The sequence below is a fragment of the Ciconia boyciana genome, chromosome 7 (assembly GCF_034638445.1).
Source record: "Ciconia boyciana chromosome 7, ASM3463844v1, whole genome shotgun sequence".
Classification (NCBI taxonomy): Eukaryota; Metazoa; Chordata; class Aves; order Ciconiiformes; family Ciconiidae; genus Ciconia; species Ciconia boyciana.
Genome location: NC_132940.1, coordinates 32,916,637 through 32,933,100, shown reverse-complemented (window position 1 = coordinate 32,933,100; position 16,464 = coordinate 32,916,637). Strand labels below are relative to the sequence as shown.

General features: G+C 39.1%; 1 protein-coding gene across 12 annotated transcripts in view; it reads right to left on the bottom strand.

Annotated features, from left to right (window-relative positions):
* The window catches only part of RC3H1 (ring finger and CCCH-type domains 1), a 68,264-nt gene continuing 51,800 nt past the window's right edge, over positions 1-16,464 (bottom strand). For 4 of the 12 annotated variants that reach the window (XM_072869045.1, XM_072869049.1, XM_072869047.1 and 1 more), the window contains 8 exons: positions 15,508-15,639; positions 14,743-14,913; positions 11,339-11,549; positions 10,139-10,229; positions 9,883-10,018; positions 7,691-7,861; positions 6,974-7,089; positions 1-5,727 (listed from right to left, as the gene is read on the bottom strand). In XM_072869045.1, the coding sequence (XP_072725146.1) occupies positions 5,574-5,727; positions 6,974-7,089; positions 7,691-7,861; positions 9,883-10,018; positions 10,139-10,229; positions 11,339-11,549; positions 14,743-14,913; positions 15,508-15,639 (1,182 nt within the window). In that variant the 3' untranslated portion in view covers positions 1-5,573. The remainder of the gene's footprint in view (positions 5,728-6,973; positions 7,090-7,690; positions 7,862-9,882; positions 10,019-10,138; positions 10,230-11,338; positions 11,550-14,742; positions 14,914-15,507; positions 15,640-16,464) is intronic. The other 8 variants (XM_072869048.1, XM_072869052.1, XM_072869050.1 and 5 more) reach the window with 8 other exon arrangements.

Here is a 16,464-nt window from a genome sequence, read left to right as displayed (position 1 = left end):
AACTTTTGCTTCCTTTATTTCATCCAGGGGAACTGATGTATCGTGATACAAAAAATTACGCTGCTGACACACTGACTTTTTTTGGTTGTTTTTAAATCAGTGCTACCAACATTAGGAGACGGAAATAGGAAGTATGTGTTTTGGAAAGTGAACAATGACAAAATTTGAATAGGAAGGTAACATCATGCCCCAGTCTTGCTCTGTGTTCCTTCTATCTATTCTAGGACTACAAAAACTTCTTCAAACACACACAGACAAGCACAAAACTTGCACACGGCTTATATGGTTGTGTGTGTGTGTGTGTGTGTCCCCATTTTAGAACAAAGAAGATGAGATGGCACTCCTGCTCTTGAGCCGCCTGACTATTAGCTCTGAATTTCTTGGACCATAAAAGTGGGTCTGAAATAGCTAGTCAACTAAAGATACTTTATATTGGGGTTCTTCAGATAACTATCCTGTAAGTCTGCTTCATTATAGTCCAGATTTATAAATGGAAATGGCAATGGAAATGAGGGTTTATGCTACTCTTACAAATTTTTCTCTGAACCTGAAAACCTTAATAACAGTCTGTAATAGTTTAAGTTAGATCAAGGAAGGGATATGCAAGCGGCTTTCTTGTATTACCAATGAAAAGCCTCACTCCTAGTCCTTTCTAATAAAGAATTTGCCCCACCTTACTCAATTCATGCTGTCAAGAGACAATATCATCATACAAGTTTGCTTCTTCCACATCTAATTTAATGTAATGCTACAGTTTGACAAGTCTTTTCAGTTTCAATGGGCTTAGAAGTCAGTCACATTTGCAACACAGTTTTATCTTTTACTGTAACTGAAGAAATTTTAAATCGGTATTCAATTTAAACACTTAAAGACAAGGCTTCTTTGATTATGTAAAATTTCTATGTTCCTTCTCCCTCTCTAAATGAGCCATTCCATCAGCTGAGAGTGTGCATGAGAGACTGAAAACATGTCAGAATACCCCAGATACATCTCAGTACATTGCAAACTGTATGACTAAATGGAATGATTTTCCACACTTCAGTGCATGGCTAAGGCTTGACAATCATTAACTTTTGTAAATTGTTATTAGAATAATACAGTCAACTCACAAAACCCTACAAAGATTTGACAATCAAAACAGCTACACCAGGGAAAAAAAAAAGTGTAAAGCACAAGTCTTTGGCTCTCCTTTAAAGAAAAACAGCAGTTTACCATGTTTATACAGATCCCCCGTTTGCCTACCAGTAGGGGCAATATCACATTTGTGCATCACTGAGTAATAACACCATTAGAAAAGGCAACTTCACAGAAGTTATTGGCTAAGCGAATTCATTTGAATGCTCTGTTTTGAGGCAGCAAGCTGTCACTGTTACACAATCAGGGAGGGTGAATGGGGAAGCCACAGAAGGAAAGGAAGGTATGGACAAAAGGGAGAGAATAAGGCTCAGAAGAAAATAGACAGAAGAACTTGAGAAGAAAGGGGATAACAGTGCTGCAAGTCTGAAAGGTGCTCTGATCTAAAGAAAGTCCTACTCTGAAACAGGACAGGATACAACAGTATACATGAGAGGCAGAAGAAAAAACGTAGGTTTCTCCTATTAAGAGAACTAGGTTACAGGAAAGGAAAGGGAGATGTTGACAGAAGAAGGAGGAAAATAACACTACAGAATAAACAAACATCATTTCTACACTGATTGAATCACTGTTGGACATACTAAAACTTAACCTAACACTTGAAGCTTCCTATTCTGGGGGGTTTGCCTGTGCTGGGGCTGAAACCCAGGTATCAATCAGTGTTGAAAGTTGTCTACTGCAGTAGGAAATCTCACCTATCTACCAAATGATGCAGTAGTGCCCTAACACCATTGTAATACTGTTTCTTCTTGCCCGAAGAGAAGGAACTAAACCACTTTCTAGCTGAGACCAATTTCACTGCGGTGGACAGCATTCCTGTACAACTGGGACAACGGTGGGCTATAGAAATGAATGTAGCAGTATACAGAATTACTCCAGAAATTTTTATTCCCTAGTTATTTGCTGTAACCATCAATCCTTCCGCTGTATGTAGAACTATCTGTCCTCCCAGTTCTACTAGTATGGTTTTCCACAAAAAGGGAAAATTTTAGGTACAGCTTCCAGAAAGACTTAAAAAAGCATGCACCGCATTTTGCTATTTGACTTATCAACTAAGCTTCTGCAAAAAAGGCAGAAAAAGGACAAGAGGAGGAGGGGAAAAAACAGAGCCAAAAATCAATACTGTTGGTAGATATTAAACAAACTATTTAACTAGTCAAACTATAATACTAGGCAAACAGGGCATTCACCTGGACACACTGATCACTACAAGGACACTATGCACAAAGTACAGCACGGAGAGCTGGATAAAGGAGAAAAAGCAACAGTAAGGTCTCCCTTCTAATCCACATTGAAAGCATTCACCATATGTAGGCCAGCAGTCTGAATGGCTCTGACTGCAGAATTCCTTCTGGAAGCATAAGTGGAGAAAAAATTAATCCCTAACCTGGCAAGGAAACTAGCTAGCACAAGTAATAATAGGCAGAAAGTTTTTTGCCCCTCTAGATTTTCTTCTTAGTGTTGAAAATGAATCTGTAGATTCAAACATACCATAACCGTCTTTGAAAATCCATTTTACATCAAGAATTACTGCAGTCAAAAAAGGTACATTCTGGGTTTGTCCTCCTAGATCAGAATACTGCACTAATTATCTCAACTAAAATGAGCTCCCTGTGTTAATAAAGACACAGCAGGAAGAAGTAAACTAATTAAAAACAACAACAAGAAGGCTGACCTGACAGTGGTGTTCTGTACTTAAGAATGGGAGAACAGGGCACGGTGCCCGAGTCAGTTGACTTGTGAGCAGGCTGCCAGGGGAACACATTAATCATTGTCATGGCCAGAGCAGAGAAGGGAGGAACAGACCTGACAGGCTCAAAACTGCATCAGCCTAGCTCTGCTCAGCTCAAAGGGGAGTGGCTGTAATGCTAGGCCTCAAGTAGGAGATACAGATGGATGGGGGCAATGCGTAGATGAAGCTATTCTAGTGCAAAGATGGTCCTTTGCCAGAAGTTAAGAGGGGTTAGAAAAAAAGCAAGCTTCAAAACTACTCTTGGCAATTAAGAAGCCAAAGTTCAACTAAGAGTGAAATAAACCCATGTGAAGATGTATGGAAAGTGTGGGCGTGTGCGCTGAAAAATGCCTTTATTTTCATTCAGTGCTTCTACCTCCCAGACATTTGATCACAACAGCTGCGCTCATGCGAAAAAATTCTTAAAACATACCCAATATATATACAGATATAACTATGTATATATGTATATATATATATTTATATATAAATTTTTATTTAAATAAAAAAGAAAGCTCGAATCCCAAGCCAATATGTGTATCAAATCCTTGACCAGCCAGGTCTGTAGGGCATAATCAAATTCAATGTGAAATAGTATATAAACGCGGTGCCTTGACTGGGCAAATTAAATAATTGCTACTCAAAAGAGTCTTCTGTTTGGACTCTCCTACTGGTAGGCAATAGTGGGACTGTATCTCCCCTCCCACCCCCCATTTTGTTTTATTTAACAGTATGATGAATGCAAAGCTTAGCCCAAGGTTACTATGACCTCAGCAGGAGTTAAGGTTCAGGAAAAAACTAAAACCCAAGAAAATTATTAACTCTTGCTTTACCCAACCAAAGCAATGCAGTAATTTATTACATAACCAGTGCTTTCCAATTTAGTAGTCTAACCCAGAAAGAAAAAACGAGAACAGGCCAAGAAGGTGCAGAGGGAGCAGCACTCTAGAAATCATTCTCCACAGAGTTCTTCACATACAGGGTCTCACCCCAGTGCATGTCAAAAGAGTCAAAAAATGTGCAGCAAGAACAAAATATCTTTCATTTCTTTAACTTGTAAAGAAAACATTTAGAAAGGCTTACTGTTTCTCCAAATTATGCTTACAAAGCATCTACTTGGAGAAGTAGCACACTAGATCTTTCAAGCAAAATTTGCTTTTCAGTACTTCTGACTACTTCTGACAGGATCCATGCTGTACCTTATGAGGTCATTTTGATGCAACTTTTCCCCTAAAAAAGGGGAATCTAGGAAGGATTCACTGCAGCAGTGGTAGACAAACTGCAGATTGATTCTCAGGTGCCAAATTCTAACATGCACAGACCTTACACAATGCCAACTTTAAAAAAAGAAAAATTCCCCTCTATTTTTTAAAGATTGCCATCGTTGATGCGCATAAATCAAAGATGTTGGTCTACTTCTGTAAAAGGCCCTCACAACAGCATTACAATTAAATAACTGATGTATCACTGAACAAAAGAAAGAAGGAAAAAAACCAGGTTATAGAGGAAGTTATGTTTTTAATAATAATAATAAAATAGCAGTGAAGGAAGACTCAAGAGTTGCTGAGAAAGAGGCATATATGAAAGACCGCTATCAAACAGCAGAGAGGTCAGTAAGTCCTTCCGCAGCAACTTAATTGTATAGACTTTGGGTAAGCTTGTTTTAAAGGCATAGTGAGAAGGAAAAAAAAAACCCACCACACAAACCAGCAAACACTGGATGAACTAACATGGTTCACCAGCTCATCAGCAGTTAACATCCTTCTCGCAACTGCACAACCTTATGTTCACTCTACTTCCTATTTCTAGAGATTCTGCCTTGGTCACAGCTGTACAACCTTCACTGGTTAGTTACGCCTCTCAACCACAAGCTGCAGCTAACCAGCTTCAGAAATGCCCATGCTGTAGTAGATTGGTCTGCATTCTGCTGACCTCTTTAGTCCCAATGGAAAATAAAAGGCCAGCAACCTTCAAATAACATAATGTATGTTGGACACTTATTTTGTTATCCTCTTTAATTACACATGCTGTGCTGGGGTGTACACAAAGGACTGCACCTGTTGCATTGCAAAGATTCTGTCACTTGTAGTTTAAACTTAAATAATTTAAGCAGTCTTGCACAAGCTAGGGTTCAGTTCCTAGCCACAATGGGAGGAATTGTTTTAAGAATGAAGTTTGCTGCACATCTTTTGACACTGCAATTCACAGCTACTCTCCAACCCTCATTCCTTGTTTACCCTTAAACCATACAAAGAAGTGGCCAGGTTGTTTTAGTCGTTGAGAAATTAAGGTGATAAGGAAATATGCACTGGGTATGTAATAATACCAAAATAAAAGAAAAAACCTACTTCATTAAGATCATACAATTAATCAAACAGAGTATATATATAATATCTTTTTTTTTTAAGCCCTGGGATCCAAGGCGTCCAAAGTTATTAAAATAAAGTTCATTCACAGAACAAAAACAAATTTAATTTGAATTGCTTGCAGATACTGCTAATTTTCATTTTTTTTTAATTAAAAAATGCGTTAATGTGAACTATGTGCAGGATTTGTTTCTAGTAGTTGTGTTTGTGCACATTGCCTCTGGACCTGCTGCTCTGCTACCGCTGTTGCTCCTGGGTTTCTCCAATCACCCCTGGAAAAAAACATGATGGAAGCTACCAACACCCCAGCAAAAGAAACTCTGGGGTATGCTGGTCTCACTTCATGGAGCAGACGTGGGCGTAACTCCCGCTCTCTGGGAGTCGTGGTTGTCTCCTCCTCCCTCTGGGTCCTCTGACAGGCTGAGAGATGCCGTCTTGTTTGACAGGAGGCCAATGTTCTCTTGTGTCAAGGCTGATCCGTTCGGAACATCACTGCTGAAAGAAAGTTGAGGAGAAAGGGGAAAGGGGTGAAGAGAAGTAATTACTGAGATCTTTCATTTGTTTTAAGTAAAAAGACTTCAATATTTGTTGCTGCAGCATCTCAGTGAACAGTTGTGAACATATGTAAACATGTAAAGACTTGCCTTGTATAATAAATAGGTTGTCTGGTATGCTGCAGGTACTTACCAGAAAGAGAAGAACTAATATAAGGCTAACTGAAAACAAAAAAGACTACATATTTTTAGGGTTCTAGACTAGTTATATTTTGCAAGGTATTTCAGTATATGCCACAAGATGTACAGTATCAATCTGTACAATGCACACATTCCAGAATATTTAACTTACCTGGATAATATCTCTTTTTTTTTTAATAAAAAAGAAATAGTTGTTTCAATTTCATTGCTTCCAGAATTTTATATGGAAAAATTAGTTTCCACTCTGGAGGCCTCAATCTAATGGTGCAGCGTGGAGCTCAAAGATTGGTTATAGGACTTCATAAGCAATTGAGGGGGAAACACATTCTGAATAAATACACTTTCTGAATAAATATCCAGATTCCAAACTGCTCACGTGAAGTTATGTAAACTTGATTTAGCGAAACATCTGCAGCATTTGAACTTTTCTGTTTAAAGTATTAGTCTGAATACATACAGATGCTTGCAGCCATCTGAAAATGGTTGCTGTGTAGATTTCCAGCATTCCCATCCAACATCTTATTTCAACTGACTATCAAATGTGCGTTTAAATCAATCCCAGCACCTACACAGACAAAAATTACTGCCTACAAATAAGAGTGAACTTTGTTTGAAAGTTACATACCTTCCTAGACAACATCCACATCACAAACCTTAGCAGGATGGAATAACTTTCCTCTCACATTTGGAACATTTCTTTGAAACTAAAATGGTAGATGAAGATTTATTTTATGCTTCTTGTTTATCTCCTGCTCCTCCCTACTAATCATCCAATACTGACTAGATGGACTTCTGGTCTTACAAACATTGCAATTCTGCTGTTGTGTTAACAGACATAGAGTCTCATTCTACTCAACTACTCATCAGCTGAAATGGCCCTTAATTCATGCTTGCACTATAAAAAGTTTGATTTGTCTAATCATTTCCTAGTAGATCCTTCCACACCAGAGACAATGTGAGGCAAGGGTTATTATTCATATACCAGAGCGTGACCCTGATTAAGTAATTCTCCTATTATACAAAGAAAGGTTGAAGACCCATGTTACCTGAATGTCAGTGCAAGGTCCTCAGCTGGAACCTTGCTTTGCGATTCTAACTGTCCATTTTCCGTCTGTTTAGTGGTGCCCAGTTTGTTTTTTATATCCAGTGAAGACTGGCTCTCCTTTAAAAAAAGGACAGAAGAAAAATTCTTTAACATTGTGTTAAAAGAATTTGAGACTTCATCCCTTGGGACCGATGGTGAAGGCCTGTAAATTGGAGTCATACTGCGTAATCCACAAAAGCCGTGAGACAAGAAAACAGACTCGGTAAGATACGCTCATCCTCTCAGGACATAGTATCTCCCAAAAGGAAGGGACGATCCTTGTAACAACAAGCAAAGACCATAGACTGTAACAACACACAGACTTCTGAACGCTAGCCTGTACCTGCAGATGATGTTCTCTATGTTAAAGCAGTTTACACAACTCATGGCACAGTGACCTTGGAGATGATTCATAGTTTTCAACAAATTCAGCGCCACACTTATTTTCAAATGGCAAAGTAACAACAGAATATTTCAAAGTTGCTAGAATTCAAATTCTTCACAAAGAAGAATCAAGAAACTTTTCAGGAGGTTTTGAAGAATAAAGAGGTGACAAGGAAGATGGATGACTCCAGCTGTGGTCATCCAGCAGAGAGCCTTTTTGCCAGGGTGAAAGGGCTGCAGCCAGCTACACAGCTCTCCACTCCACCTCTCTGCCTCCCACCCCCACAGCACTCACCATGCTCAGCTCACGGGTTCTCTTCCCAATTTCCCTTTCCACCTGGTGTAGCTCCAAGCTCAGCTGTTCACTTGAGATCATCCCAGGCCACTTGGGAGGTGGGGGTGGGGGCTGTGGTTGGCCTGCCAGGGTAGTCGCCTCCCTCTGCAACAGCAGCCTGTTACTAACAGCCTAAATGCATAAAGCCAAGCACATACACAACTGAGCACACAACACACTAAGCACAGAAAGAGCTCTAGGCCATAACTCTAGAGTATTGCTTATTTGCAAAACCAAGGCCTTCTCTCTCCATGTTGAACAAGGTCCCAATCAAACTCACTTCCAATGCAAGTTTAAACATTTTTTTACATGCAGACAAGTCTTTTCACTTTTAAACAAGCAGTGTTGAATACCTTTTACTGTAATAAGTTTGCATGAGTTTTCCCCATATACCGCTCCCTTCTCAAAACTAAGATTAAGCACATGAACAAAACCACTATTCTTTTTCTGCGAGCTATTTTTTGAACAAAAGATAACAGAAGATAAGCAAATCTGCTGCTTTATTTTACAGCAGAATTTATCAAATTCTACGGTAGAGGCAATATTATTACTAAATCATATAAAATATCTTGACAGATGTGGATGTCAATATGTAGCTGTCTACTGACCCAGATTAGAGAGCACAGGAGCAGAGAGGGGCAAGTGATTACAGTCATTCACAAGTCACAAGTTACTAGCAGCCAAGTAAAAGCGGTAACCATGTCAGCCACTCCAAAAATCTGCTAATACATGGGAATCAGTTCTGTAAGCGCGTGCTCTGCATTTAAACACACTATCTACTACTCCACACAACCGAACATCTGGCTGGTCTTCAAGTAGAAATGACGATTCATTTAAGAAGAAAGCAAAATAATCTAGTTCTTCATGCTCTGACTGAATTAAGCAATTGCTACAACCTTGTAACAGGTAAATCAATAAAGCCTCCTGGGTTTCAAATATCTACTTGCAGCTTTGAACATGAGATAAATTGAAAGCTCAAAATAACCAGTTTATTCTGACAAATTCAAATTATGGTAAAATGAAAGCTCAAAATTCAACTATGTAGGATTTAACACTGACACAATCACAATAGTAATGAGCAGGAGAGGCAGGCCACTTACGGGTTTTGCAACTTTCCAATACTCTTCTATTATGGCAAAGGCAGACATGCAAGGTTTAAAACATTTTCTCCTCTTGTTCCCAAACAAGAGCACAAGAACACAAGTTATGTTTCAAGTAACTAAGAAATGCATACTAATTGTAACTGCTGCTGCAACTTAAAAATTGTGAGGTCCTACAACTAATCTGCAATAATAATTCTCTATAACACATGTTCTTAGGTAACCATAGTTTCAGCAGAAGCTGCTATCGACTACTTACAGCAATTCCTTCTGGGAAAACACTAAAATAAATAGTTGCTGAAGTACCTAGAATAGTTTTCTGGTAAATATTTACTGATTTTTCCTAGGGGAGAAAAATCCGAGGGGATTTTTCCAAGGGGAAAAAAACATAGCTAAAGCTTTGCTAAAACAATTCTTTTATTATGCCTTGACATTTCTCCTTCTGTGTCTCAAAATACAAAGATCTCAGATCATTAATTCTTTTACAAATGCAGGCTCCTATCTTTCCTCATGTTGCAAGTGACTACGTTTCTTCTAAGCAAGGAGATAGAAACGATTAAGCTTTAATTTTTCAAGCTAAATATTTAAATATTTATTTTCTTGACTCTTGTGGCTTGTGCTATTTAGGAAGAAACAGGTACAACACAAAGCCAAACATGAAACAGATGGTCATAGCTTTCTGTACATAAAATCAGACATTTTCAACAGCAGTAAAGCCAAGAGGTACAGGTATCTAAACCACAAGTTTGCCTCTGAGTTAACAGATGAACAGAGAGGGGGAGTAAGTGAGAGAGAGAGAATAAAAGCAAACATGAACGAGCACAGAGTGCAGATTCAAGTATGGTGTTGATTTGCACATGAAGTGCAGCCAAGTTTCTGCTGCTAAGCAGAGAGGTTTACGCTTGTACCATAGTCCTGATGCCTGGCATGACAGAATTAAGTATTGTTACTGAATCATACAGTCAGAGAAAGATCAACACGTGAAAAGCAGCTTCACTAGCTTCATCTCTCTCCATACTACCCCTCACCACTCTTCCAAATGTTGGTACCAACCTCTAGTCCTCGCATTTGTGTCTGCTGGCTAATCTGATGGTCTACTTGCTGCAGCTCCATGCGCAGCTGCTGCTCTCGCTCCGCTGAGGGCAACTGTTTCCCATGACCAGCCACATCTGACATGGACAGTCTCTCCCTTTGGGATCAGAAAAGCAAAAATAAGGAGATTTCCAAAAAAAGCTTTACTCAGCTGGCACAGAAAGAAATAGATAAAGAAAATTTAGAAAAAGGCAAAGAAAAAATAAAGCAATCTTACCTGTCATTGAAACGTCCCTGAGAAGGTATATTTTGATGAGGAGAATATGGAGAGCCTCCCCAGCCACCATGAGTTCCATAAGGATTGTAGTCTGCCAGTGAACAGAAAGAAAACCATGTCGCATTACTACAAAACTATGCTTTAAGTAGTTCAGCCAACACACAGAACTGGACAGAAATTAAAGAGTAACCAGAAGGTCAGCCCTCTAAGAGTGAGGAAGTCTAACATCTCTTCTGCTGAAATGAGCACAAAAATACTATGTGTGACCAGTCTCACATGCATAATGCTTGACTCATCCTGCACATCCAACAAGATTTGCTACAACCTTCCAGTTTATGAGTTTGTGAAGGACTTCAGACACGCAGGGTGATGGGGACACAAAACCAAACTTACAGCCACTATGAGAGCAATTATTTTCATTAAGTTCCTAAAAGACTCAAGAGTTGATTGATAATTCTGAGATACCTAGTTAACACCAGTTTGAAGACTAAGCTTTCAGGGAAGCCAGAGTTCTACCTGTGATAAAGTCTAGAAAGTTACCACTTGAATTAAGCAAATGAGTTTTTGTTTTGTTTCCAGCAGTTAACTCCTGAAAAAATCTAGAAGGAAGTTTGGGGGAAATATAATTAAGTCTTTTCTTAAGATTATTCAGTGCACTTCAGAGACCATCTTTTGAAGTAAGATATACAGCCACACTATACATATGATTAGAAGATAGATGTGTAGAAAATAAACCATTCCCACTTTATTTGCTTCGCCTAACAGTACACAAAACAATGGCTGCATTAAGCTTGCAGCAGCAACTATCCATAAAGTAGGAGTCTAGTACAGTACTTAGCTATGATGGTTTTGCATTATATTTGAGAAAGCAGTAAGTTTCTGGATTCTACTACAACAGATTTAAAATAAGCCTCATCTCAGAGCGACCAGCAGAGCAATATAACTTTTTCCAAACAGCAACAAGTCACTAACACATATACTATGTGTGCACAAACCTGTCTGTGGAACAGGAAGTAGTGGCAGCCTTTTTCTTCAGGCTTCTCAGTGTAGCCCTAGAGTTATTTTTAGTGGCATAACATACATTTCATCTATATTTCTAAGACAAGAAACAAGTTTACAGGGGCTGTCTTCAACTTGCACTACACTGTAGCACTAAAGAAAACAGCAACAGCCAGCAAAATCCAAGAGAACACATCGTACCTGAAATGATTGATTTGGTGGTAGCTCCCTGAACCGCCATGGCCTGCATGGGACCAGAATTCTGGTACATCGCTTTGGAAGTACGAGAGATAGCCCCAAATCTCGACACAGTTGGTCGGTCTCCAAATGGAATGAGGTCATCATCACCAGTCTCTGCTGCTCGTCGCTGCATGTCTAATCGCTGGTCACGCATGGCTTTACTATCTACATTCTAGACAAGATATGGAAAAGGCAGTCAAAAACTTATGCAGAAATGAACAAAACCACATTCCTTTTACAACCTGGTACCAGTATAGTAAGTCTGTCTTGTATTCTCTATTCCCTTCATCCTTCAACTAGTCTTTCTATTCTTCAGTTTATAACTCCACTGTTAGTGATGTCTCTTTAATGGTCTAACTTAAGATGACCGTTACTACCACCACTGTGAAACAGCTGCACAATTAACTGCAAACAAATCAAAGAGAAGGGAGCAGCAGCACAAGGAAATTAAGACAGAAGGGAAATGGGACAGAAGGGAAAAAATATCGCCTCCAGAATAAAGTCAAAGAGGAGATCAGTGGGCATCTGAGAAATACATACTCCTTCCAAAGTCCAAAATAAATTTCTCTAAGCCCAGTGTTAAGAACCATATCATCTAACAGCCTGCAGATGATTCAAAATGTGAATTATTCAGTACAGCACTTACTTGGAGATGTCTAGTAAATATTTTCAGGCACATTTTTCATTAAGCAGTAGTACTGCTTGGAACATCCTAGTTTCTAACTCTGCTTCAGACTCACACACCTTAATGGGTCAGCAAACGAACAGATAAAATGTTCTCTCTCTCTACTCAAAGAACTTTGCCAAGTAATCACAAAGGAAAAGTTGTGCACAGAAAACAAGCTTGATTTAGCAGGATAAGTCAATTTGACTTAACTTACTTAGAAGAAAAACAACAGATTATCATAAAGATTTTTAACAAAGTTTTCCTGAGATACAGTTAGGCCAGTTATGGGAGAAGTCACCTGGAGTGAATAACTTAGACACAAGTCAATGGGTTGTTTGCACGAATAAAAATAAATTTTGAAAAAGCACCCTCAACACAAAAGAAACGAAACAAAAAAATACACCCACCCCCCAAATAATCACCACATCCAGATAAACACAAAACAGTGACAGAAATAAACAGACTCAATTAAAAAAAAAAAGGGGGGGAAAGCACTTAGTTAAATGGGAAAGTTACCTGTTGGCTGCCAGAAAATGTAACACAGTTAAGAATTGCCAAAATCAAGACTTTGCTAAAGAAATAAAACCGTAGCACAATGCTGTGTACAGCAAAAAGAACAAGGTAAGTGGGGCTACTACACAAAGAGGATTGGCTAAAGGCTAAAAACTTCAGTATGGTCCAAAATTAAAATAAAACTCTGCAAGCTTTCAATGAGGATAAGGATTGCTAGAAACAGACAAGATAACATAGCTAAAGCAGGAATTAAGGGATGAAAATGGCAGTCACAACTGAGTTGGAAGCTAAACTCAAGAAATGTAACATGTTGAAATTAGAAGAGGCATTAGACAGCATCTACTTTGGAATTATGAAAAAAATGACATTTTAATCTCAAGTCTGTAGGATGCTAGTACCAATTCTAATTTATTTCCATTTACTGAGTGGGGGGGAAGAACGTAATGAAGTTGCAATGCCATCTGCATAGAATCCAGCATTATGCGCTCTCAGATGATATTATTATTATCCTTGAAAAACGGAATCTTTTACAAACAATTTTAAAAAAAAAGGCAAGAATTAATACACTTGCCATCTGCAATGAAGGTCTCCTGAGAATGTTTTTCCTGTGAGGAGACAAAAACTGAAGAACAGCAGAGATCCTATTTGCTTATCTGAAAATTAGCTCTGGGGCAGAACACCACTTTGTTTAGCAATGAAAAAGGAGGCTGCTTCTCCAGAACCTTATTACACCTCTCTTAATTGAGTTCCAGTTTGTTTGCACAGTTTTCTAGCAGCAGGCATGAAAGACAAGAGCTGTTTGTTGGTTCCTGAACACTGCCACTTGGACAGCAGTAAGCCGATTCTGAGTAATCTCAGTACTTCCTCAGGTCAAACGTAACAGCCTTATGACTCAAGGCAAACAGACTGCGTAGGACAGAGAGCAAAAGGACATTTAAGAACCCAAAGCTGCAGATTAAATGCCTTTTCTTGCTCTGCTTTTTCTGGGAGAAAGCCTCCTTTCTGCTCCCATTTCACATAGTGCCCTTGAGGTCTTACAGGAAAGCAATTCAGTGGACAGAAACCAGACGCATTTAATTCCAATGAGGCAGAGGGGAAACAGGGAAGGCAGCTTATGGGCAAAGAGGACAGAAATATCCTATGACTTAGTTAAGTGGTTGCAACAGGTGAGCACCTGTCCACAGAAGAATAAATTCTGGATAGAAGTTTCTTCCCCCTCCCCTTATTGGCCAAAGAAAGGTCACCATGACAGTGATGCCATATATATAAAAGATGACAGAACACTTTTGCAGATGGGAGGTGAAGGAGAAAGAGCATCTCTGTAAAATAGTCCCTCAGACTAAACAGTCCTTTCTCTTGAAGACTTGAATGTCTTCCTATTTGCACGGGCTAACAGCATACTTCTTGCTGTTGAGTGATGCTTAAAAGTTAGGAAGAAACAGAATAGTGACAGTATTTCAGAATCCTATTTCTTTTCTTCTACATTCATGACTCCCAATAATGACACCCTGGCAGCCCCTTCTTTTTGCAAAACTGACCTAGCAAAAACGTAGCAGCACAAAATAAGATCACAGCCAGACACCCATGGCTTCAGTGAAGGACAGAATAAGCACAGCACAGAGTTAGAAATCGCGCTGAAGAAGAATCAGCCTAGTATTATGTTATGACTATGCTTCTCTCAAAAGCTTCATGCAAATTTTGGGTATTCTTGTGGTCACAAATCACAGAGTCCTTCAAGTAAAAACTAGTAACATTGTTAACAGCAGTCACAATCACCTTAAAAGGACTTAATAGCACAAAGTTAAGTTACAGCATCTGCCTGACAGAAAGTAGTGCAGGACGCAACAGATGGACATGTTTAATTAACAAGCTGCCAGTACAGTCATTTTTGGATTTCAAGTAAGCGTAAAGAATCATGGCAAAATATCTCTTGCTATCCATGGCTTTAGAGGAGAATGGTTAGCCTGCATCTATATCCAGTATTTTAAAACAACTACACAGATGTAGGACTGTTCATAACTTTGAAAACAAAGCACCCTGCACACTTGCAAATGCATTCTTTGACTGTAATGCACTTTTGAGCTAAATACAAGCACTGCTGTCACCCTAAACAGCAAATGAAAGAGTCCCTCCCAACCCACAGAAGTATCAACTTTACTTCTGTGTTCCCCTAATCCCTACATACCGCCATCTCCACACTCCTTGCTGCCACAACATCTTTGGGTTTTGCATCTTTGGTTCCAATGTAGGAGCCGATGGTGTCACAGGACCAGGGAGAGTACTGGCTATAGTCATTTCCTTTGTATTTCCCAGCTACCTTCAGGTCTTCATCCAAGTACTGTACAAACACAAAAATCTGGTTCTGTAAGTGAAGGGAAGAAGCAGCTTCACAGCCACCACTACTTAGTTCAACAGCAGTGAACTTGAAGAAAAACACCACCAGGATTATTTTTTTAATCAACTACATCACCATTTGGAATTGGGCCACGGCAAGCATGAAATGTGTGAAATTCTGATCACCTGGCTACACTCCCAGTGCTGACTGTTCACGTGGCCAGTATGAAAGTGATATTTTGACCTTGGTTAAAAAAAAATAAACTTCTATCAAGCTGTTACTTAATTCTAAACATGTCAGGAGCAAATGAAGCAAAGTCCAGCAACTGTGAAGACTGACTACTTCAATTAATAACGGTTCAAAACTAATTCTCTTGGTTGCACCAAAAGCAGGTAACTTGGGATCAGTGGTAGATCAGAGAATCAACAGCCAATTGAGAGACTGGAGACTGAACTATAAGGGCTTCCCACGCGGAGCACAAAATCTACTGCCCCCAACACTTGTCAACACTGTACTGTTCTAATTTTCTTGTTGTCTTCACCTATCAGCACACACAAACTCCAAAGTATTTTCTAAACATGCTAGTAAGTCACATTTTTGTCAAAATATGCTTACCTCCTCCGAATGAAAAGGATGAGGCAAGGTTGGTGACGGTGCAAAAGGAGGTGGAGAAATCACCTTCCTCTCTTCTAGCTGGGCCATGATCTCATTCCTTCGTCGGTGAAGTTCATCCAGGCTGGGATGCGGCTGAAATGAAGACAGAAATACGTTACAAAATATGGCAACCATATACTGTAAGAAAAGGAAAATACAGTGAATAGACAGTATCATTACAATAATAAGTAATGATCACTTTGTTAAAGTCTATCTGTTAACTTTCAAGTTTAATATAGGACATGCATGTTCCTACACTGGCCAGAGTGTTAGTTCACGACACTCCAAAGGCAAGGAATGTTATTTACCCAAAACTGATTAGATCCTCAACTAACCCAGTGTTTCTAACTTCTAACTTTACTAATCTTTTAACTCACAGGCAGCTCAACATGACACTGTGTTCCAACTTGGCAAAGCTTCCATTGGAACATGTTCCAGCATGGCAAGTCCCATTTCAGTCATATGGGGGAAAGTGGTAGAACGCTACAGATCATAACCTAGTCACAGTTAGTTTGCATTTATTATTCATTTTGCAATAGAATTAAACATCCCACAAATGTGTCAAATTCAAAACTGATAAATCTATAAGCTATGTTAAAAATGCTTCCTGGACTCAGCAACATGATTAAGAGCCTTTAATCTGAATGACAGCTACCTAAGTCCAAATATTCTACAGGACTCAATTCCACCTGATGATTTACCAAAACATGTTTGTGCACTTCTACTAGGAAGACCCTCCAGTTAGCAACCTTAAAGTAGAGAAAATTTGGAAGAGCAGAATTTTTAGTTCCCTTATCAAGCGGTGTATGTTTGCATATTTATTTATTTAGGCACAAAGATGGTCAGTCACAGATGGGCAGTACAAGAACACACAGACAACCATTTGCACATGCTATATTTAATCTGCACTAGAGAGTG